Source organism: Lotus japonicus, chromosome 2 (genome assembly GCF_012489685.1).
Source record: "Lotus japonicus ecotype B-129 chromosome 2, LjGifu_v1.2".
Taxonomy (NCBI): domain Eukaryota; kingdom Viridiplantae; phylum Streptophyta; class Magnoliopsida; order Fabales; family Fabaceae; genus Lotus; species Lotus japonicus.
Window position 1 is genome coordinate 68,422,580 of NC_080042.1, and position 22,454 is coordinate 68,445,033.

Here is a 22,454-nt window from a genome sequence, read left to right on the forward strand (position 1 = left end):
CTAGAACTCTTAAGTAGAAATGAACATGTCTTATAAATTCTTAAGCAAGTAGGTCAGGGAGCCTCTTAAATCTATCCTTTAATTAAATTTTATAAATTAAACATTAAAATATAAATCTACCATTTTATTATGATATAAATGAAAGGTGGAATATTGCAATTCTTTTTGTATAGGATCGTAATCCGAGTGATATGAGATTAATCATGAGTAATGGAATATGAACATCAACGAACTGTGCCATATAGTATCTTTTATTGTGTCCAGCAAAAACTGCAATTGAAGAGTTGACGTTGCAAATAAACTTGCTTTGATTAGTTCCTTATCATCACTGCCTAACAATAATGAGGGAAACTAACCAAAAAAGAAGAAGAAGCGCCGTCAAGTCAAGGATTATAGAGGACAAGAATGTGACAAATGAATGTGTTTTATATCCTGACTCTTTGTCCATATCCCCCTTCATGATTTCTATTCAATTCAATTCAACCTCTTCCTTATTTCCAATTCCTTTGACAACGTGATGACACCCTAAATCCAGCTGTTGAGGACCCCATCCCTGACCCTGAGTTAGGATCAATTTCTCTCATGTAATAATAATGGAAATTAATGATGTAGCTAAAAGAAAAGGAAAAACAACGTATCTTTCAAAAACATCCTTAAGCGCAAAGATGATCACGCAGAAGCAACATACATACGTAACTATTTGTGTCAACCCAATATAACATTTTTCTTAATCTCTCGTTTTTTGCAAATTAACCCCATCAATGAAATATTGAGCTATTAAAAAACGCATGAGACAAATATGGATCGATCCTGATTGTTTAAATAAATTCAAGAAACCCAATATTTTTTTTTTGAAATCAAGAAATCCAATATATACTCATGAGAAATATTGGATCCATTAGCACATATAGAGATGATCACACACTTGCCATTTGGGTTTGACCTAATAAAACTTACTTGCAAATGATGATTCTCAAAGAAGCTCAGAATAGGTCACGTTAACAAATGTAGTCACATAATTTTTTTATCGAGTCTTACATTCAACTTATATTTTAATAAAATGAAAATTCGTCAATGAGCACAAATAAAAAAAATTTATAATTGTTCATGGGAAAAAATTAAAAATACTCACAACTCAATTCTACATCCACTCTACTACCCTAGAGAAGAATAAAAATAGAAAATAAATAAGTAAAAGATATCATGAGTGATATGATAGAAAAAAATAAAAAGGAAAAAATAAAGTAAAGATTTCAGTAAAAACGTGTTACACAGATAAATAAAAGTCAAAATATAATTATATGATCATGTGGATATATTTGCCAGTACATAAAAATGTATTATTGTTTAGAAAATGCTTTAATTAATACAGTTTTATAATATAATTTAATTTTATAGCTCAAATCATTAATTAAATTATATAAAGATATTGTTTACATAATTATTAATTATGTTTCTTATTTAAAAAATAAATAAAAAATTATATATAAACATATTTTTACATAATTATTAAATGTCAATTATTTTTCACATTTTTTTGAAAACCAATGAAATATTATTTACTATAAATGATCAATTAACCACCTAAGATCATCACAACTGTAGTGGTACCAGATAATGACAACTGTATAATATGTGAATACTAATATTCACCCTCTCCTAATTAATCTAGTCTTAATTAAAAATTGTCAATTAAGCAAACTCATTATTATTTTTCCTTGTTTGTTAATTATTTTTAACTTCTTTAATCAGGGCAAAGATCACTCTCATGATCCCAAATCTACAATTTCTAAAGCAGTGTATATTATAAAACAATGGGATATATACCATGGAATCACCAACAAGATCCGGTGAGTCGATTCTCCTGAAGCAAAAATGGGATTAACGGTGCAGATCTAACAATAATCCCTTCGCGAGCGGGATTCAGATCCTCTCATATAGAAATTCTCTGGTATTAACATGAGAGAATTTCCACGTGAGAGAGATTGGAATCCTTACAGCTAAGAGAGAGAACCCTACTAGTACTATAAATTGCACTGTCCCCATCGAAACGCAACACACACTCACTCCATCATGACCATGCACCATTTTCGTGTTCTTCTTCTTCTTCTTCACTAGTTTTCCCGCTACAAGGAAAAAGAAAATCCACACCATTTTCGTGTTCTTCTCCACTGTGAAATTGAAGTTGATCGATTCAATGGATCCATGTCCCTTTGTGCGTCTCACGGTGGAGTCTCTGGCTTTGAAGCTTCCGGTAGCAACCAAACCGGCACCGGTTTCCGGCGTTCACCCTTCAACCACCCCTTGCTTCTGCAAGATTCGGTTCCATGTTTTCCCCTCTCAAACCGCCCTACTCCCCCTCTGCTCCTCCGATTCCCCCTCGCCGGAAACCACCACTTCCGCCGCCGGCTTCCACCTCGGCCCCGCCGCGCTCAAGCGACTCTCCGGGAAGCCGGTCGCTCTTCGCGTCTCGGTTTACTCCGGTAGCATGGGCCGCACCTGCGGCGTTTCTGGTGCTAAGCTGCTCGGTCGCGTCACCGTCAGCGTTGACCTCGCCGGAGCTATGTCTCGCCCCGCCACGTTCCACGGCGGGTGGCAAAGGCTTGGGAAGAAGCAGCGTGAACCGGAGCATAAGCCTTCGGCTCGGCTTCACTTGGTTGTCCGGACTGAACCGGACCCCCGATTTGTGTTTCAGTTCGGCGGCGAGCCGGAGTGCAGCCCGGTGGTTTTTCAGATTCAGGAGAATATCCGACAACCTGTTTTCAGCTGCAAGTTCAGTGCTGATCGGAACTGCAGATCCCGGTGAGTGACTCACTGAACTTTTCTTCGTTACTAGTATTATCTGGTGCATTTTAGTTTTCTTTCATTGTCTCTGCTATTGTGATCCATGTTGGTTAATCAACTAGAAAGATATTACAATTGCATTATTCTGCCAACATGTTTAAGAGTTTAATTTTCATATTCAATTGAATTGCTGAATATTAGCCTTAAATCAAGTTTTTTTCAATCCAATCTATTTACAAATTTTTCGTTGAAAATTGTCAACTTTTAGCATTTACTCACTTAAAAGTGTTAATGGGATTCATTTTATAAAATAACTTTTAAATTCTACTAGTTGACATGAATTCAGTTTCGAAAACTCTTTTTTTATTTATTTAAATGAAGGGGTAGCCCTCGAGTTTCGTAAATTTTAATTCACACAAACGGAATTGTAAGTTAGATCATATTCATCATTGTTCATCATTTTTGTAGACTTTCATTTAATTAGATTAACCACAGCGAAATGTCGCCCGAGATGAACCATGTCTATTCAGATGTTTCGCCGTGATTCATCTAATTAAATGGTGCTATTGTATTAAAAAAAGCTATTGCCAAGGAAATGCTTTTGACAATAAGAAAACTTAGTTGAGAAGTTCAAATGTTTTAATGGATGCAAAATTGGTTAGCTTAAACATTTGACTATTAGTAGGAAAGGAAAAAACTAAAGAGATGATCCTCTTTTAATTCTATAGACATATGTAATATATGAATCAATGGACAAAAGTCAATAAAATGTAAGTACTAATAATAAGTAGAAAAGTTTTGATCTGCAAAAATTATTGATAGTTGGAATATTCTGGTAGGTTAACTAGAGTTATGAGTTAAGGTGAGGTTTAGGCATGTGAGCTGGCTTGTCCATATCTTTAGTGTTGGTACCTAACTATCCATCCGCTGCACATGCTTAGTCGGGTCTCACCATATCCAGCTCAATTCCTTTTCATGTTTCTCTCGTGGCTTAGTTGTTATCCCTTTCTGCTCAATTCATTTGGTGGAAATCATCCCCTCCATTTGTTTCTTTCCTTTTCTTGTGAGACAATCATGGAAAATGGCAGTGGTACCATGAAAATTTCATTTTCAATAGCTGGCATTTCCACTTTTGGAAACATATCCTTGGCACTACAATTTGACATTCCTAAAACATTTACAATTACACAAATACTGTACCAGTTTGGCAGTTTCAGAATTCTCATTCATGTCCCTGATTTTTAGTAAAGCCCCTGTTTTTTATCATGGTAAATGTAGACTAGTCACATAACTGACATAAGTATACTAGTTAAGCAAGGTCTCGGCTTGAGTACTCTTGTGGATAAAAAAACTTGCTAGGAGAGTTAGCCGCCTAGCCCCACCAAAATGTAGATGTTTCCAAATAGCACTTGCTCGCTGTTAGTCGTTAGCTGGATCTAAGATGAATTAGATGCTAGGCTGGTTTTCTTTGCAAGCAAAGAAATGTGATTCAATTTTAAAATTGAACTTTGGGTCATCAAGTTGTTGAGTTAATTAGACCTTAAAAAATAGATAGGTTCACTACTAAATTATCATGTTGCAGCATAAATGGGATTTCATTAGCTGCATACCCAGGTTTGGTCAAACAGACAGGTTGAGATTTTCCAAACTGTTAAACATAACTGCCCTTGATTCCCTCCCATGTGCCAGTACCTGGCTGCACCCTCAATATCTCTCAAATAATTTATTACCTAAAACCCTTGACATTTTCATTAGTATATTACATGTTAGTTGTTACATTTAATTAATGAATGTTTATATAATATATGTTTCTTAGTTTAATCATACCTGTTGTTCATGATTCAGGTCTCTCCCCTCAGATTTTACCAACAAGCCAAGTAGATGGAGAAGAACATTGAAAAGTGTTAGAGATCGTCATGGGAGGGAGAGAAAGGGTTGGATGATAATGATTCATGATCTCTCTGGCTCCCCTGTTGCTGCAGCCTCCATGATCACCCCCTTTGTCCCTTCCCCTGGCTCAGATCGAGTCTCAAGATCAAACCCAGGCGCGTGGCTCATCCTGCGCCCCAACGGCGCCTCCGTGAGCAGCTGGAAGCCGTGGGGGCGCCTCGAGGCTTGGCGCGAAAGAGGCTCCGAGGATGGCTTAGGCTACAAGTTTGCGCTCGTGACTGAGAACGGACCTGTGAGCGGAATTCCCATTGCTGAGGGCACATTGAATGTGAAAAAGGGTGGCCAATTCTGCATTGACTATAAGGTGATGAAGGATCATGGATTGAGTGCAAGGTTACCAGGGAAAGGGTTTGTGATGGGTTCTACTGTGGAGGGTGAAGGGAAAATGAGTAAACCGGTTGTGCAAGTTGGGGCACAGCATGTGACATGTATGGCTGATGCTGCTCTCTTCATTGCTCTTTCAGCTGCCATTGATCTTAGCATGGATGCTTGCCAGCTTTTCTCACAGAAACTCAGGAAGGAGCTTTACCATCATGAAGAACATGTTTCCTAATCCTTTTCATGATTAGCCATGCTTGAAGCCGATTGAATCTGGTTTTTGTTTTTGATTTACCTTTTACCATATATGCTGCAGTGATAGCCAATGTTTTCCTATTCAATGCATAGTGATTAGTGAGAGCATTGGTTTGAGCAGAGGTATATGCATACCTACATACAAAAACTCTTAGGAAGTTTATTAGAGTTGCTAGTTTTGATGGTTTTGTTTTCAAGCTGGGATTTTTCAACAGCAGAAATTAGGGGAGTGATGATTTTAACTGCATTTTTTTGGTACTGAACTGAACATTTGAACTGTACAAACAACCCACAGGCAAATGTAAAATTTATTTATAAATGCAAATTTCTGTTTGTTATTTTTTGTGCCTTTCTTTAATTCGTAATAATTAATAATCGATTTTGGATCACGTTGGTTATGTTTCAAGTTTCAATTAGTAGCATTAAGAGTCTTCTTCGTCAGCGTTGGTTTGTTCATTGGGGTCACTTGCTTCGTGAGGGAAACGTTGTTTCAGATCATTTGGCCAAACTTGGTTCAACTAATGCGAGTGCTTTCGGTGTTTGGAGCTCTCATGTAGCTGGGGCTAGGCCCCTTTTACAGGCTGATGCGCTTGGTGTGGCCTTCTTAAGGCCGTAGTTTTTTCTGCCTTTTTTCTTTTTCTCTGTTGTTGTTATATAAAAAATCAACTGCATATTATACTGATTCTTACTTGAATCAAGTGATTTGCTTTAAAACGACATCTAACTATGTTTGGAAATCTTTCTAGAAGATAGGACGTCGCTTAAGTTTTGATAAGTGCCATGAGGGGAACAAACTTACATTAAAAATTCACACTTTAATGTTTTCATACCTGATGACACCGATTGTCCAAACTGCAATATAAGATGCACATTGTCATATTCATAACATAGTAATTTTGAATTCAATCATCAACAACAAATAGCACTCAAGTTATGAACGATTAAAATATACATAAAGCATTTGGCTGCAATTCACAAGGAAAAAAGTCCAAAGAAAACCAGGTACCAGCCATTACAATTTATCAATCCCTCTCTAAGTAGGTGAGCCCCTCATTTGAAAAAAATGTGAAACCCACACAATTTTTTTAGATAGTGATGCAGAACGGAACTCGTCCAGATTTTGAGGAACAGAAAGGGTTACAAATCTAGGTTTCCATCACAGGCATCTGTAACTAAGATCTCCAATACTTTTTTAACATAAATTTTAGCAGAGACAGTATGGAATTACAAGAGGAGCAAGCTCTAATTGATTGTAAATTCAACCAGGATTGTCATCACGTTTCTAGATTGAAAATTTCATAGAGATTGCATATTTACAAAACAGTTCACACTGAGCTTAAACTCTTTGATTGCTAAGCCTTGGTCATGGAACCTTAGAAATGTTTTCTTCACATAATGAAGGAAGTTTTTTCTTCCTGAAAAATAAATTATAGACTATATATCTTAATATTTACTAATGTTTGACATATTTTCTGAATCAAAATGTGATCACACATATGAAAAAAACTGAATATACACTAAAATTTATTTTTCTATTAGTTTTAACGTGAAAATATTTTTATTTAAAGTACTCCTTAGCAAAGTTCGCTTTTTTAGAAAGATAAAAATATATATTAGCAAAAGTCTTGAGCGCAGCACTTTCGAGCAGAGAATACAGAGCAAACAAGGTTAGCTGCAACAAAAAGACAACTAAACACCCCAAAGCGAGGAAAACACCCACAAGGACTGAACACATAAAAAAAAAACCCTAACAAAGAGAACCCAAGGCAGCCGGAAAGGACCAAGAAAATCGACATACAAGGATAAACATAAAAAACAGTAAAAGCAAGAACAATTAACCCAGACAACAAAACTACCCTAAACCTTAAACCCTAACCCTAACCCTTAAACCCTAACCTTAACCCTAACCCAAGCACCGACCAACATCAAAGAAGGAAAAACCTTGCTATGAGTTTGCATACAACCTCAGATGATTAGCAATGAGGTGATTCGCATAGCTTCGAGTGGCTTCCTCACCATTCACATCGAGCACAACTCCTAGTATTATATCTCCCTAATCAATCTAGAAAATTACTTTAAACCAATTTTCCTTGTATCCGCTGGTTCATAGTGGAAAATCACATTTTTTATTGTTAAGGAACAAAACCAATAACTAAATGTGCACGTGAGAAAATCCTCGAAGCCTCAAAATATCATCTCATTTATGTTTGAGCTTTTATCTTTGTCTACGAATTATATCTAAGTACATAATTGCTCTCACTCGACTCTTTCATTTTACTATACAACGACTAACCTCAAAGCTTCGGCGGTTCTTCCAACGGGTATTTCCTATATTATGGCTAACTTGTCTTTTCAGCTATACATATTACATATTAGGCTTAATTCCACTTTGGGCCCCTGATCTTTCACAAATGAGCGATCGGGGGCCCCCGTGTTTAAACGTAGCGATCAGGCACCCCAACATTTCAAAAACGTGCGTTTCAAGCCCTTCTGTTAAGTGTCGTTAGTTTGACTAACGGAACTAGTGACGTGGATTTTCTTTTTCATTTTAAAATTATTTTTTTACCCAAAAATTCCCCCCCCCCCAATTCTCTCTCAATCTCTCGACATCTCTCCCTTTCTCACTTTCTTCTCCATTCTTCTCCATTTTTCTCACTTCATCTTCTTCTTCATGGTCGCCGCCACTGCTCTTCGGCCAAGCCGCCACCACCGCGAGCTTCCTCACGCGAGCTCGCCGCTGGCCACACCACCATCACTGGGCCTCCTCCTTCTTCTTCTTCTTCTTCTTCTTCTTCTTCTTCTTCTTCTTCTTCTTCTTCTTCTTCTTCTTCTTCTTCTTCTTCCATGAGAGCCACCGCCGCTGGCCACACCACCATCACTGCGCCTCCTCCTTCTTCTTCTTCCATGAGAGCCACCGCCGGTCACACCATCACCTCCTCATCATCCTCGCGCGAACCTAAAGGGCAGCCACCATGGCCACCACGTGGAAGCCATCACCACCATGAAAACCTAGGACCGTCGCCTTCAAAGTTCGATCTACGGCGAACCGCTCACGATCTCGACAAACCAACACCACCGCTGTGCTCCTCTCCTCGTCCGCAACAAAACCCACAAAGAAATTTCCGATTCCGATGACCTCCGCCGTGAACCGCCGTGCGCCGCCGCCGGAGGCGATTTCCGGCGACTCACCCTCTTCTCCTCTTGTCTTTCTCTTGCTAAATTAGGGTGAAATTAGGGTAAAAAATTGAGGGGAAGCGTGTTTGTGAATTAGGGGGAATTTTTGGGTGAAAAATTTAATCTTAAAATGAAAAAGAAAATCCACATCACTGCTCCGTTTGGTCAAACTAACGGAACATAACAGAAGGGCCCCGATCGCACTTTTTTGAAACGTTTGGGTGCCTGACAGCTACGTTTAAACACGGGGGGCCCCGATCGCTCATTTGTGAAAGATCAGGGGCCCAAAGTGGAATTAAGCCTACATATTATTATTAGGTGCCGCAACATGATTCTCTTATGAAAAACATTTATAAGAAAAAATAATAATTCATATTGACAAAAAAAAAAGGTAATAATAATAATTAAATAATAAGAGAAAATGACCTTTATCGAAACGTCGTCGTCTTAGATATACGTGGTTGTAACCGCGATTCCGTTTCTCTTTTCATTTTCCACAGAAAAGAAAAAGAAAAAGTCGCCGGAGACCGGTTTCCTTCAAAGGCTTCTCCGTTTTCCGGCGATGGATCCCGCCGTACCGTTCCTGTTCCTGCTGTTACTCTCCGCGACCGGTCACATTTCTTCCGAATCCATCCTCAAGCTCCCGTCGGAAAACGACGACCACTGCGACAGCTGGAGGCTCGCGGTGGAGACGAATAACGCAGGCGTGTGGTATCGCGTGCCGGAGAGTTGCGTGCAGTTCGTGGCTGACTACATGGTCGGAGAGCGGTACGTGAGGGACTCCGAGGTGGTTGGGGATTTCTCGTCGGCGTTCGCCAAGGCTGCGGCGTTGACCGGTGACGGTAGAGATGCGTGGGTGTTCGACATTGATGAGACGCTGCTGTCCAATGTTCCTTACTACAAAGCCGTTGGATTCGGGTAATTGTTGTCATTGGTTGTTTGTTGCATTTACAGCCGTTGGATTTGAATGGTGCTTCTGCAATGGAAGAATGTCACTATCTGAATGCATTTATGAGAAAAGCATTAGTAATAATTGAATAAAGGTTTCATTGTTCATCCTTGATTATTTAATATGGTGATTCAAATGAATAAATTAAGAATGTGATTGTGAGGGCTGAAAATGAGATATAAGAGTGTTTGATTATCAGCTTGGTTTGTGTTTTAAACTAGTTTATGATTAAATGTTCTAGGGAGAAGTCATTAGTTGAAAAGCTAGCTCATTATCAGCTGCATTTGAGTCAAAATTAACCAAATCTAATTGCACACTAGGGAGCAAAATTTGTAACTAAATCACTGATGAATAACACTAGATGTAAGTTGTAACTAGCATTCAAGAAAAGCATAGTTTTTTTTCAGTGTAACACTGTATTAAGAGATGGGTTTCTGCTACTATGCTTGTAATAGTTTAGTAATTAGTAGATCATAAGAATTTCTCCATCTAAACATATCATTGGTTGGCTGAAAGATGATCAAGTATAAGTCTACATGGGAGTTTACTAAATATCAGTGACTCACATCTAGGAAATTTGGGTGATTAATGCATAGATGCTATTCATGTGGTTGTTATTCAACTTAGCAGGAAGACATCTGTTCTTTGACTTGTTTCTTTCAATTACCAAAATGAGTGAAACACCTAACTAAGAGTTTCCATCTGAAACAGAAAGTAAAAATTGGTAACTTGACTTCAACATTACAACTTTTAAAATCTAAGATTAACAGCATGGTTGGATTTGTGTTGGACACACTCTACAAAACACGTTAGCGGCGAAGCTCCATAGTGTTGCTTATGTGTTAACGTGATTTTGAGGTCTAATATGGATACCAATTGTGCAACCAAACATGTACTAACTGGTCTGACCCAAAGTTTATTTGAATTCCTTTGGTTTACTAAGTTCATTGTGGGTGTGTCTTGTTTCAAACTTTGGTCCACAGGGCAACGATCTTCAATGAGACATCCTTCAATGAATGGGTCAACTTGGCTGAGGCCCCAGCATTGCCTGCTAGCTTGAGTTTATATAAAGAGCTTCAGGGATTGGGCTTCACGATATTTCTCTTGACTGGGAGGAGTGAGCATCAAAGAAATTCCACTGAGGCAAACCTTCTATTTGCAGGGTACAGAAACTGGGAGAAGCTCATCTTAAGGTGCATAAATTGTTGATTTTAAGAAAATACGTGTGTTATGTTTTTGAAACTCACTTGGAGTTCCTTGTTATTGAAACAGAGGCCCTTCTGACCAAGGCAAACCAGCCATTGTTTACAAGTCTGAGAAGAGAGCAGAGCTGGTGAACGCAGGGTACAGGATCCACGGGAACTCTGGGGATCAGTGGAGTGATTTGTGGGGTAATGCAGTGGCCTCACGGTCTTTTAAACTGCCAAACCCAATGTATTATATTTCTTAAAGGAAAATGATTGGTAGACACTCACATATTGCAAACATCCAACAGACACAGAGAAAGGAAGAGAAGAGAAGGAAGTAATGATGTGATATATGATGAATGTAATAAGAAGAGAGATGGAGAGAAAAATGAGGTCTCTGCACTATTTGTATGTCTAAGTGTATGTTTGGATACACATTGAAAACCATAGTGAAGCCAAAAACCATGGTAGACAGAAGCAAAAGCTAAGAGAAGTTGCTTTTGCCTACAATGGTTTTGGTTCACCGTGGTTTCCTCCACTGCCAAACATGCACTAAGTCTCATTGTTGTTTCTTAAACATCCAGATATGGCTTCTCCAATTTGTATTCATTTTCCATGATTGTTTGTTGTAACATCAGTTGATTTTTCTTGGTAAAGTGCTGCCTGTTACAGATAACACTAATTCTGATTTCCGAGCTTTGCCTTGTTTTCAGTTTTCACCAAATAGCACAAAATAACCTGGGCATTTGGTTCTTAGAATAACAGACACTTTGACACTTCTCCTTCAATGAAAGTCTATGCACATTTTTTTCTGTATTATTACCTGTCTGATAATCATTTATCTTGATATGTTACCTTGCCATAGTGAAAATCTAATGCTATCTCCATTTTGTTTGATTAAAGTAGAGTGTTCTGGCTGATGAATTTTATTAGTAGTTTGGGCAACCTTGTGTTTTGGCTGTGTAACCGAAAGCACTATAGTGATGTCAAGAGTCATTGTCGAATGCGTGGAATGAAGTTGTTGAAGGTATACTCTGAAGAACCCGTGATAAACTAGTAAACATTAAAGTAAGTAAATCAAACATGTCACGTGAAACATAAATTAACTCTCTTACAAGGGTCAAGATAGATATTAGATGTTTCAGAAATTGCAAATATGTCTGTTTCAAAATATATCCATTTCTAAAGCGTGCAGGTCGAAAATAATTACAGACAGACATACTGACTGAATCTATGAAGAATTAAACTAGCAGTGTTTGAATTAAGATTGGTAGCACTAATCAATGGAACAGGCAAGGAACAACCTTTAATTAACTATACTGTAACCATCAAGGAGATGGTGAATTGGAATCAGTTTTCTTAAATTTACTTACAGATAAAGAACCACAAATAACAGGCTTTGGTGTAGGGAGTCTGAGACAACTTAAGCTACCTCCTGGGATCACAGAACACTCAGGTTGAGGTCTTTGCAAATCCCTCCCAGGAATGCAGTTAAGTGAGAAATCAAAACCCACATTCCTAAAGGAAAGTTTTGAGCATTGCTGGCTGAACCCAGAAAAGAAATTGAATGAAACTGTTAGATTTGCAATGCTTCTCAGAGAGCAGATTATATCTGACACCTCCCCAGAAAGCTGATTATGTGCCAAATTCAAGACTTCTATTTCCTCCAGGCAAGACAGTGTGTCTGGCAAATGACCCATGAGTGCATTGAAGCTCACATCCAGAACCTGCATCTCAGTGAAAAGCCCCACTCCTTCAGGAATGCAACCTGTTAACTGGTTATTGAGGAACAGAATCTCCTTTATCTTAGAACCCGTGAAGCCAAAACTTGCTGGTATGCTCCCACTCAACTTGTTGTTCGCTAAATTGATCACAGAGGCAGGGGAGTTGCCCAAACTCTGGGGAATCTCACCTTCAAACTGATTGTTGTTGAGAAAAATTGCATCCAGGTTCTTGTTGAAAAGCTCCTGAGGGATGGACCCTGAGAAGGAGTTGAATCTGAGGTCCAAGTAGATGAGGCTTGGTATGTACAGAGTAACATCAGGGAAAGGACCTGAAAGCTGGTTGTTGCTGAGGTCTAACTCTTCCAGAGACATGAGGTCCTTGAATGTATCTGGAACAGTGCCAGTAAATCTGTTACTGTTGAGGTGGAGAAGAGACATGTCACTGAGTAAAGATAGCTCTTTGACCAGAGTTCCTTTGAGATTTGCATGGTTGAGATCTATGCCTGCAACAACCATTTCAGCTTGAGAATTTGAGCTGCAGAAGACTCCTTTGTAAGAACACACATCAGAACCAACCCAGTTAACTAAAATCTTCAGTGGATCATCAGTAATTGCAGATTTCCAGGCCTGAAGAGCTGTGTAAGCTGCATTCACCTTTGACACTGAAGATCCTGAGGGGTTTGGGTTTGGAGTGTTGATCCCTCCACCAACCCAAACCATTCCACCACTGCCACCACCACCATCACCATCACCATCATTGCCAATACCAAATCCTACACCAACACCGCCTCCGACACCAATGGCAGCTTTTGCTGTGCCTAAATGGAGGACCAGGAGGAGAAAAGCCAGAATCCAGCTCTTCTCCATTTTTAGCTCAAGATACCAGGGAATTGTTAAAGGGTGTGCTTCCAAGTTTGTCCAAAATCCAAATAAGGTTGCTGCATTGAAGAGAGGGAGAGAGAGTGTGGTGGCTAGTGGGGTTGATTAGCCTTGAATGAGGCCTGTTTTATTCACCATTTTCTGTTTAGTTTGGGATGTGAGTTTGGGCCATATTTTTGTACACCCTTCTCTGTATAGATGTTGACTTCTGTTGTAGGAAGTCAGAACAGTGAGGTGAGAACTAATCAGTGATCAATAATTACTACAAACATTTTGGTTTTTATTATAGTAGTGGCTGCAGACCAATGATCTTTCTGGAGAAGCTGTTTTATTCAAAAACCTTACAGAATGTAGATAATGATAGATAAATGCACTCCATCTTATACAAATTAAACTTGCTTTTCCTATTAAAAAAATGATAATGGTGTGAGGGTACTGTATGCTATCTAGACAAGATTTTGGTTACTGTAATTTAAGAATGTTAATCGCAGTGGGGGAAAGGTACGTGATACTTAAGATTGAGTTTCTTAAACTTAAATTGTATTGATTGAATTTAGTCTTTAAAATGGTCCTCACTCCTTAATGTTGCTTCCCATGTGCTCTAATGCATATCATTGGAGGACTAATCTGTCTCTTCACGTGTACAGTTAGACATGAGAATGAGGCTGAGATCGGCGTGGCCTAAAACTATAGGGGCACACTATGATTTTTAGAATTCTTGTACATGTGATCATATTAGTGGATTGATTACGATCTAAGTCACAAATTGCTAATTTTGATGAAATGGAAAAAAAGATTTTTTTTTTTGGAGAAGTCACGAACTGGTAAAGTGGTGAAGAGTGAGGAGTCCAATATGTATACATTTTGAGTTCCTTATTATAACACACAAAATATTAACCTTGAAACACTTTTAGTCTATATATTTTTTTTCATTTTCATTTTCTTATGCTCTTATTTTAGAGCATAGAATTGTAAGATAATATTTACTTTAGAGATCGTGAGTGTATTGAATTCATGAGATACTTAAGCGTAAAGTTATTGTAACAGTTTTCACACACTGATTAAATGTTTCTTTTAATTTCGTTGATAGTATCTAGGAATTTTTCGTTGCAGGGTCGAAATGAAAGACTAAAATATTGTTACTGGATATTATATCAACTAATACAAAAATTTATTTGAATACAATTGTTAATTTTTTAATAATACTAAATTTATTTATTATTGCATCAACTATGATTTTTTTAGCAATTTTTCGCTTAATATATACAACTAATGCATTTATGAGAAGATCATCTTTAATCTTGTTGCGAGCTCGTCGAGTCTTAACAACTTTCATTGGGGATGGGTAACTCACATGGTTGAGCTAAGAGTAATTGTAGGTGAAAGGTCAGGGTTCGAACCCTGAGGAGGGATAATTTGTACTCATTTACTAACAACTAACATTTGCCTATAAAAAAAATTTCATTGCAGAAAAAATCACTATTAGATACTATTGAAATAAGAAGTTTCAAACCAAAACATATCAATCTAATTGAAAGACAAAAATATCGCTATAAAGTAGACATTTTTCCTAAATTAAGATCTTAGGAAACATCTAAATGATAATGTCTTTGCTGAAATGATAAATTTCTTTTATAGTTGTAAGGAATGACAAATGGTATCATTGATTCCCAATATATCTTTCATCACATTTAACATAAAATCAAATTCAAAACTCAACAATTTTTGAGAAGTTGCTCTCGTATCTTTTTGTTGAGAAGAATTAAATGCATTAATTCTCATTTATATTTTCAAGAATCTAAGCAATTTCACAAAAAGTTTATCAAACTTATTATTAATTTAAAATGAAAATTCCATCTAATTTCATGAGGACGCGTTAAAGTATCAATTTGTGATAATTGATGGATGAGACTAAAATTCTGCAACAACAAAACTTTACAGGGGCCGGAATATAACCACAAACAAAACTTCATAAAAATACTTATATAGTCGGTAAAAAATTAAAATTCTTTCAATGACCCCTACCAGACCCTCCATGAATACGTCCTGGTTGATACACACGTCTTTTTGGAAGCTCAGCAACACTTGAGAATTGAGAACTTTTTGTCTCAATTTTTTTTTTTTTTGAAATAAGAACTTTTTGTCTCAATTGATTGTAAGCAATAAGGAGAAAAAAAGAAGATAAATACAATGTACTGTCACTTGAGGGATTGGTGAAGGGAATTCAATATGTGATGGATGGTTGCCAGATGGTAGCTACCAGCTACCGGTTGTCCGTGCTTGCTTATTTTATTTTGTTACAAAATATTTTTTTCTTTTGACATAGCAAGTGCAAAATTAAGCAGAACAGAGAGGGATGGATGTGACTTCAATTCATTTCCGTGATTGCAAAGATAATTTGAAGGGGGCAAAGGAATAATGATAGGCACATAGGAGTGTGACAACTCCATTGTCATGTAATAATTTAGTCTATTCAAACAAACATCCAAATTAGTTTGTTTAGGAAAATCATTCCACTCTCTTCCTAAGTCCTTTGCAAACTCTTTCCATGAGAATCTCCTTTCATTTAGAGTTGAGGCCATTGCAAAGCCATAAACATTTAAAAAATTAGATGGTTAAAATCTCAGAGCAAAGATTAAAATTTAAAATAATCAAAATCATTTACTGACATGCACATTAACATCATAAACCACAAAAGGTCATAAATTTTAGTGTACAATTCTACTAATCTACTCTTTCCCATAACCAACTCACCTTTCCTCTCACGGGCTAACTCTGGCATCATGTATACAAGTGAGGAGTTTTTTCAAGCTCTTATAATTGACTATAAAGATATTAAAGTAAAAAGTTTTCATTGAAAAAGAAAATATTCTTTGAATCTTAATTACAAAATTGCACTCATGAAATTCATGAGCCTATATACTTTGCAATTTCTAAATATATAGAGGTAGAGTGCTTCATGTAAATGTTGAGTTTAGATGTAAGAGATATCAATAATACAGCTAAAAATTTATAGAAAAACAGGGCCAAAGTGGACTAATTCTCTGCAATTTCAATTCTATATTGAACTCTGCAATTTCTAAATTTCAACTGAAGTCTGTGACATGCAGTGTTCAATCCTTTTATTTTATCTATATGATGACGAGGACATGTTCCAGAAACAAATCACTAGGCTGAGCATGCTTGGTGTGAAACAAGGGGAGTCAAACTGGTCATGAACTTGTATTCCAATTAACAAAGAAAAAGGGGAAAAGAAAATCCATATATGAAGATAATGCAGAAAGGGAAAGTTTCCTCTTTTTCAGCTATTATGCAACATAAATGGAATTACTTGTAAGTAGTTACATTTTCAAAGCACAGCCACCAGAACTTCAGTATACTTTAAAATTGTAAAGTGCTATCCACCAGCTAAAGAGAGGAGTGTGTCCAGGATTTTTTTGTTGGGGGACGAGATATAAGACTAAAAAAAATTTCATTGAATATTATATAAAATTTAAATAATAAAAAATTATTTAAATACAACTATTCGTTCTTTCATAGTACTAAATTTATCTATTATTGTATCAACATAGATTTTTTCAGCAATTTCTCTCTCGATATATACAACTAAAAAATTTATGAGAAGATCATCTTCAATTTTGTTGTGAAGTCTAGTCTTAACAACTTTCATTGTAGAAAAACATTGCTTTGTAGATGCTATTAAAACATGTAGTGTTTTAAATAATGAAACTTTGTGATAACTGAGTGACTCGACTAAAATTCTACAACAGTAACAATTTTTGGGGGGGGGGGGAGACTATGATTACAAAAAAAATCTTTATAAAAATACCTTTAGTCAGTAAAAATGTCTAAATTCTTGGGCGGCGATGGCCCCTGCCAGTTTGGTAGTTGGATAACTATTGATTTGGTAGTTGAACAACTTATTGATTTGAAAATTTTATTGATCAGTTTTTAGTTTAATGTCTATTTTTTTGGTACACCGGAAAGATAAATTTCACTCGTCAGGAATCGATCCTTGGACCTCCCCAGACTCAACTCATATGTCCCCCAACTCCTACCTTAATTATATAATACAAAGAATTTTTTTTATTTTTTTATGTTTTTATAACAAAATTGAAATTGAGTTTTACATTTTAGTAGGTAGTTAAATATCCAATTACTTAGGCAATTTTATTCAATTTTAATATTTTAATTTATTTTATTTAATACAAAGGAAAATGTTAATACAAAGGTTCAAAGTGACTTTTACATTTTAGTATGTAGTTGAATAAATTATGACTTAAGAAATTTTATTTAGTTTTTAATTTTATTATTTAAGTTATTAATACAATTAAAATATTTTAATATTTAATGCATTTAATGTAAAGGAGCGCAACTAAACTCAAGTCTCCTTTATATATATATATAGATGGTCAAAAGTTATTCAATCTATATTCTATTGGTTATGTGTCATAGACATTCTTCACATTATGCCTTTAAGATTTGTTTTAACACTTGCAAGTTGCATGTGCTATCACCATTCACCAACATCAATAGGGTTAGCCGGTTAGGTGTGGTGTGGTCATGTCTCATTATTGCAACATGGGTTTAATTTAGGTCCCATAATATTTAACACTTTTGGGGTTGTTGCTGCATAAATTTGATGTTCCTTGGCCATTACTTCTCTAACTAATCTAATCTTCAAGGTATTGATGTCCAGCATGTATGCTTGCTGGATTGGGAATTAGCCAGCGCCTTCCTACAATTGTGTTTGGGACTTTGGGTAGTGTTTTCCACTAACCTTATATTCATATAGGTTTTTTTTATAAGTCATAACCTTATATTCAAATAGTGTTTACGATTTAAAGTGTCACTTTAACGAGTCGTGATATCTACTACACTAAGGCTTCGTTTGGTAGAGAAAAGAGAGTAGGGAAGAGAGAAGTTGAGATGCAATGCCTTTCTGAAGCACCAAAAAATAATTAGTTGCAATGCCATTCTTTATATTGTAGATAATGATTAATCAAAGATGGAGAAAAGTTACATTTTATATTAGATTGGATGAAATGATGTACTGGTCACCCTTAGGTAGTGAGTTCTGTTTTTTAATGGCTAAATTAATTAATGCTAAACAAAGTCTTTTACATTTGCAGAATGGAAGAGTGGAGGAGGTGGCGGCGCGATGAGGGAGAATGAGGTGGTGGCCGCGCGACTTAGGGTTTTTGGAGAAGAAGGAGAGATAGTGTTTTTGTATCGGCTGCTAGGGTTCTGTGCAACTGTGTGTTTTATAATTATATGGGTTCTGATAACCCTAAAACTTTGGCACCCAAAATAAAAAATATTTTTGATTCTTTTCCTATTTATTGTTTCTTTTGTTTTTTGTTTTTGCTAGAGCAACTTCTCTTATTGGGCTCTTGGCCCTTTTATGTTTTTTAGCCCTCTTATTGGGTTCTTTTTATTGAAATTTGTAATGGAATGATAAGATAAATTATGGGAATAATGTAGTGTAGAAATATAGCTTTTTTAATTAAAGTTGAATTAATTTCTTTATTTCTCGTGACAATTTTTATATGATTGCTCTACTAATTTGAAGTTCCAAGTATATAATTTGCTCTACTATTTCTCGCGAATTAATTGCTTTATTGTTTTTCTGAAATTTTCTATTTTTCAAATCTTGGTACAATTCTACTTATTGAAGTTGGGACTATATAATGTGGGGTGTGGGTTGTTGGTATAGGTCATGTATGGTCTCACTGCTTATAGTGGTGTTGTTTGCTATTTGTTGTTGAGTTGATGAGTTTTGCATTGTTGTTGGAATTGAGCGTGCAAGGAAGAGTTTCTGTTTTCTTGACCAAGCCATGCTCTGCTTATGTATCTTTGGCTGGTAGTATAATTCCTGAAGAGATGGTGGTTGATCGTGGTGGGGTGTTGAATGGTTAAGTAATTAATGAAAAATGACACCTTATGTTTTGTTCCTTGATATGATTTTACTTTATATAAAACACATTGATTCCATGTGTATAAGTACTACACTACAAGCTTTGTAATTTTTTTTTATAATGTTATCATCTTATTCCATTATGACTTTTTACACTGAAAATTTGTTGGCATAAGTACCCCATTAAATATATAGTGAGAAAAAAGATATTAAAAATAATATGAGAATGATACATTAAAACATATGGAATGGAATCAATATGTTCTTTATGTTCATTTTGACAAGTTCTTTATTCAAAGAATGGCAAATAGATTTTATTTCTTAAAATAAATTAATTAGACACATGTCACTATGTGAATGGAGAACTTGATGGAATGAATATAAATAATTGATATAAGTTTTATCCTTAAATATATAGTGAGAAAAAACATTACTGATTAATCGTAAAAGAAACTTATTATTGTGTTTGTATGTGTTTTTCTATATTGAACTAGTGTTTTTTACCCGCGCGTTGCACGGGGAATTTACCTATTGTATTTAATACATCGATTAATATTTTAAATTATAAAATATTTAAGATGCTAAGAATGTAAGAATAATCATAATAAAGATGTAGATATTTAAAAAGCACAAATTCAGACACTCAATTTTAGTGTTTTGTAAGCATACACTGAATTAACTAATATAAAGATTTTGAAAAACACAGAAGTTAATAAGCCAAAAGCTTTAAGTTTTGCATATGTGAGACATAAGTGAATTTTGTTTGTGAAGATGTATACTCGTGTTGCATAAAGGGTAATGCTTTTGTGTTTTAGATATGTAACAATACATAAATATATAATTATTGCTTAAATTATTAAAAATACGCTTAAGTTATAGAAAAATGAATTATTATTTTTGTTAACTCGTACAAATTTTCATGTCAAATGTTCCTCCCGTGAGATCTCGTAACTCTAATTTGTTAGCACTAATAAATTTAGGTCATAATTTTATAGTACATATGTATTAATATTTTTATTCATCGTACTTTTCTTACTATCTTTCTAGTGTTTTTACGGTCAAATTTGCTCATGTGTTTGAGGCATGGATCAATACATTGGTTTATACAAATTTGACATGCTAAAAACACTATTTGTTGAGATTCTTACCTGATGGAATTAAGAAACTAACAAAGATAACCATTTAATAAAACAACTCCACAACACAAACGAAATACCACATACCTTTTGAAATCTCACATAATTTTTATGTATATTTACTCCTAAAATCATTAGAAAAACTATGAACAATTTACTTAAATCATATATGAAATGTTATTTTCTTATTATGTTTGACATTAAAGCATTTCCAAAAAATGTTCTTTCTCGTAGGAGCTTTTTGCCCTATAAATTGAACAAAATAAAATAAAAATAGACTATATTATATGTAGAACATGTTTAATATGAAGTTACATTGTAAAATAGTGACATCTTATTAAAATTTATTTTTCTGTTAGTTTTACATGAATTTTCATGTAAAATGTCCATCCCCGTGAGAACTCTTAACCCTATAGTTTAACTTAAACCAAAATACACTATATATGTATTAATTTTTTCTAATCTCCGCACGACACATTTTAATCATTAAATTATCATGCCTTTATATTTATTTCCTTTTAAAACTTTCAAAAAGTTATGAAAAAAGTAATGACATTATATTAATTTTTTATTTACAACTCATAGGAATTAGATTTCGACCTATGAGTTCAAACAATCACTTTTTATCCGTGCGTTGCACGAAGAACTTTCTCTTGTGCTTAAGACATGTTCAATACCATACTTTAGCAAAATTTTCAAATACTAAAGGTGTAACACCCTCTAAACCCCGCATAATAATATATCATAAATCAGAGTAAAATGCATAACACAGAGGGTGTCACACTTATTCTCCAGAAACATAAATCAAAACACCTGTCATGCTCATAATAAATATATAAATTTTCCAACTTTAATGTCGTCACATCATATGCATAGCACAGCGGATTTATTTCAACTCAAAAATTTAACATAAAGAGAGTTCATAGGTAACTCTTAACATCAAGGTACAAAACTAAACGTTTCCCGGTGTTACATAACAGAGCATGACTCCCCTAACTAAACCGTAAATGAAAGACTAGCTCCTCCAACTAACCCTCGCGAGAAGCTCCACTATCTTCGGTACCTGAGCGATGTCGCATAGAACATCATTCCAACAGAAGGGTGAGAACTCATATCATATGGATAAGCATAATAATAAATAATGTAAAAGCTTATCTATGCTCCACATAAATTACTCACATTCACTAACAAATAATAAATTATGTAATTTTAACATAATTAATCAAGTTCACAGTTATGGCAAATACCCCATAAATTATAGCTCAATTAGAACATATATAATAGTCTCTAATTACCAGTTTACCACCACATCAAATCTCTCCAAAAATATCACCATAACACATATGACTCAAGTGAGACCCGTGCAAATGTCTTTGGTACCAAAGTTGTTATCCTTAGCGGTATCACCGCGTCCACTCCAGACAGATAACCACAAATAAAGCCCTCGCTCTAGGCTTCAAAACCACTCCAGTTTTGGGACAAGTCACTAGCCTCCACGAGAACTAGCAAACATTGCCTCTTGACAACTATGCGGTGTATTGTGCAAAACTCAACTAACATATGCATATTCAGACCATCTCCAAGTCCTAATTATTTTAGCATATTCATCACCAGTTGCACAAAACACATATTACATGTTATCAATTATACAACTTGCAATCACAACAACTTAGCATCTCAAACATAACATCAATTCATAAACAACATCATATAATGATTATTAAAAATAGATGTAAATTAAATATAATTCATATATAACAGGTTCTGCAACTATTTCCTAAAGACTGGATTTCTCTCTAAATTTTCCCAAAAACTCGCGACATGCTCATGCTCGCCATCTCGCGACATCTCACTGCACAACTCGCCATGTCGCGACATCTCACGACATCTCCCTACGCAACTCGCCATGTCGCTGAATAACTCGCCATGTCGCGACATCTCATGACATCTTCCTACGCAACTCGCCATGTCGCGACATCTTGCGACATCTTCCTGCGCAACTCGCCATGTGCGCGCACCACACATCTAATGAACTATTAAACAGATGTAAATTATCAAATATACTCAGAAAAATCTAATATTTTTATCATGGTTCCGTATACACGTTTTGTAAACCTCTATAAATTTTCAAGTCACAATTCGAAGTACAAAAATCAGGAAAAATCGTACACTAACCGCAGT

General features: G+C 35.7%; 3 protein-coding genes across 3 annotated transcripts; 2 read left to right on the forward strand and 1 right to left on the reverse strand.

Moving 5' to 3' along the window:
- The first annotated feature begins 1,836 nt into the window (after positions 1 to 1,836).
- On the forward strand, positions 1,837 to 5,645 carry LOC130739057 (uncharacterized). Its single transcript, XM_057591276.1, has 2 exons — positions 1,837 to 2,802; positions 4,630 to 5,645. Exons 1-2 carry the CDS (start codon positions 2,198 to 2,200, stop codon positions 5,285 to 5,287), a joined length of 1,263 nt encoding a protein of 420 aa, XP_057447259.1. The 5' UTR covers positions 1,837 to 2,197; the 3' UTR covers positions 5,288 to 5,645.
- Positions 5,646 to 8,959: 3,314 nt separating this feature from the next.
- On the forward strand, positions 8,960 to 11,293 carry LOC130739059 (acid phosphatase 1-like). The gene is made up of 3 exons (XM_057591278.1): positions 8,960 to 9,399; positions 10,414 to 10,623; positions 10,703 to 11,293. Exons 1-3 carry the CDS (start codon positions 9,044 to 9,046, stop codon positions 10,878 to 10,880), a joined length of 744 nt encoding a protein of 247 aa, XP_057447261.1. The 5' UTR covers positions 8,960 to 9,043; the 3' UTR covers positions 10,881 to 11,293.
- Positions 11,294 to 11,843: 550 nt separating this feature from the next.
- Positions 11,844 to 13,524, reverse strand: LOC130739058 (leucine-rich repeat extensin-like protein 4). Its single transcript, XM_057591277.1, has one exon. The coding sequence runs from the start codon at positions 13,206 to 13,208 to the stop codon at positions 11,946 to 11,948; it is 1,263 nt and encodes a 420-aa protein (XP_057447260.1). The 5' UTR covers positions 13,209 to 13,524; the 3' UTR covers positions 11,844 to 11,945.
- Positions 13,525 to 22,454: the final 8,930 nt, after the last annotated feature.

Coding starts and splice junctions, on each gene's coding strand:
- LOC130739057 (XM_057591276.1), top strand. CDS start 2,198: ATGGATCCATGTCCCTTTGTGCGTCTCACGGTGGAGTCTCTGGCTTTG. Junction 2,803..4,629: donor GATCGGAACTGCAGATCCCG/GTGAGTGACTCA, acceptor TTCATGATTCAG/GTCTCTCCCCTCAGATTTTA.
- LOC130739059 (XM_057591278.1), top strand. CDS start 9,044: ATGGATCCCGCCGTACCGTTCCTGTTCCTGCTGTTACTCTCCGCGACC. Junction 9,400..10,413: donor TACAAAGCCGTTGGATTCGG/GTAATTGTTGTC, acceptor TTTGGTCCACAG/GGCAACGATCTTCAATGAGA. Junction 10,624..10,702: donor TGGGAGAAGCTCATCTTAAG/GTGCATAAATTG, acceptor TTATTGAAACAG/AGGCCCTTCTGACCAAGGCA.
- LOC130739058 (XM_057591277.1), bottom strand. CDS start 13,208: ATGGAGAAGAGCTGGATTCTGGCTTTTCTCCTCCTGGTCCTCCATTTA.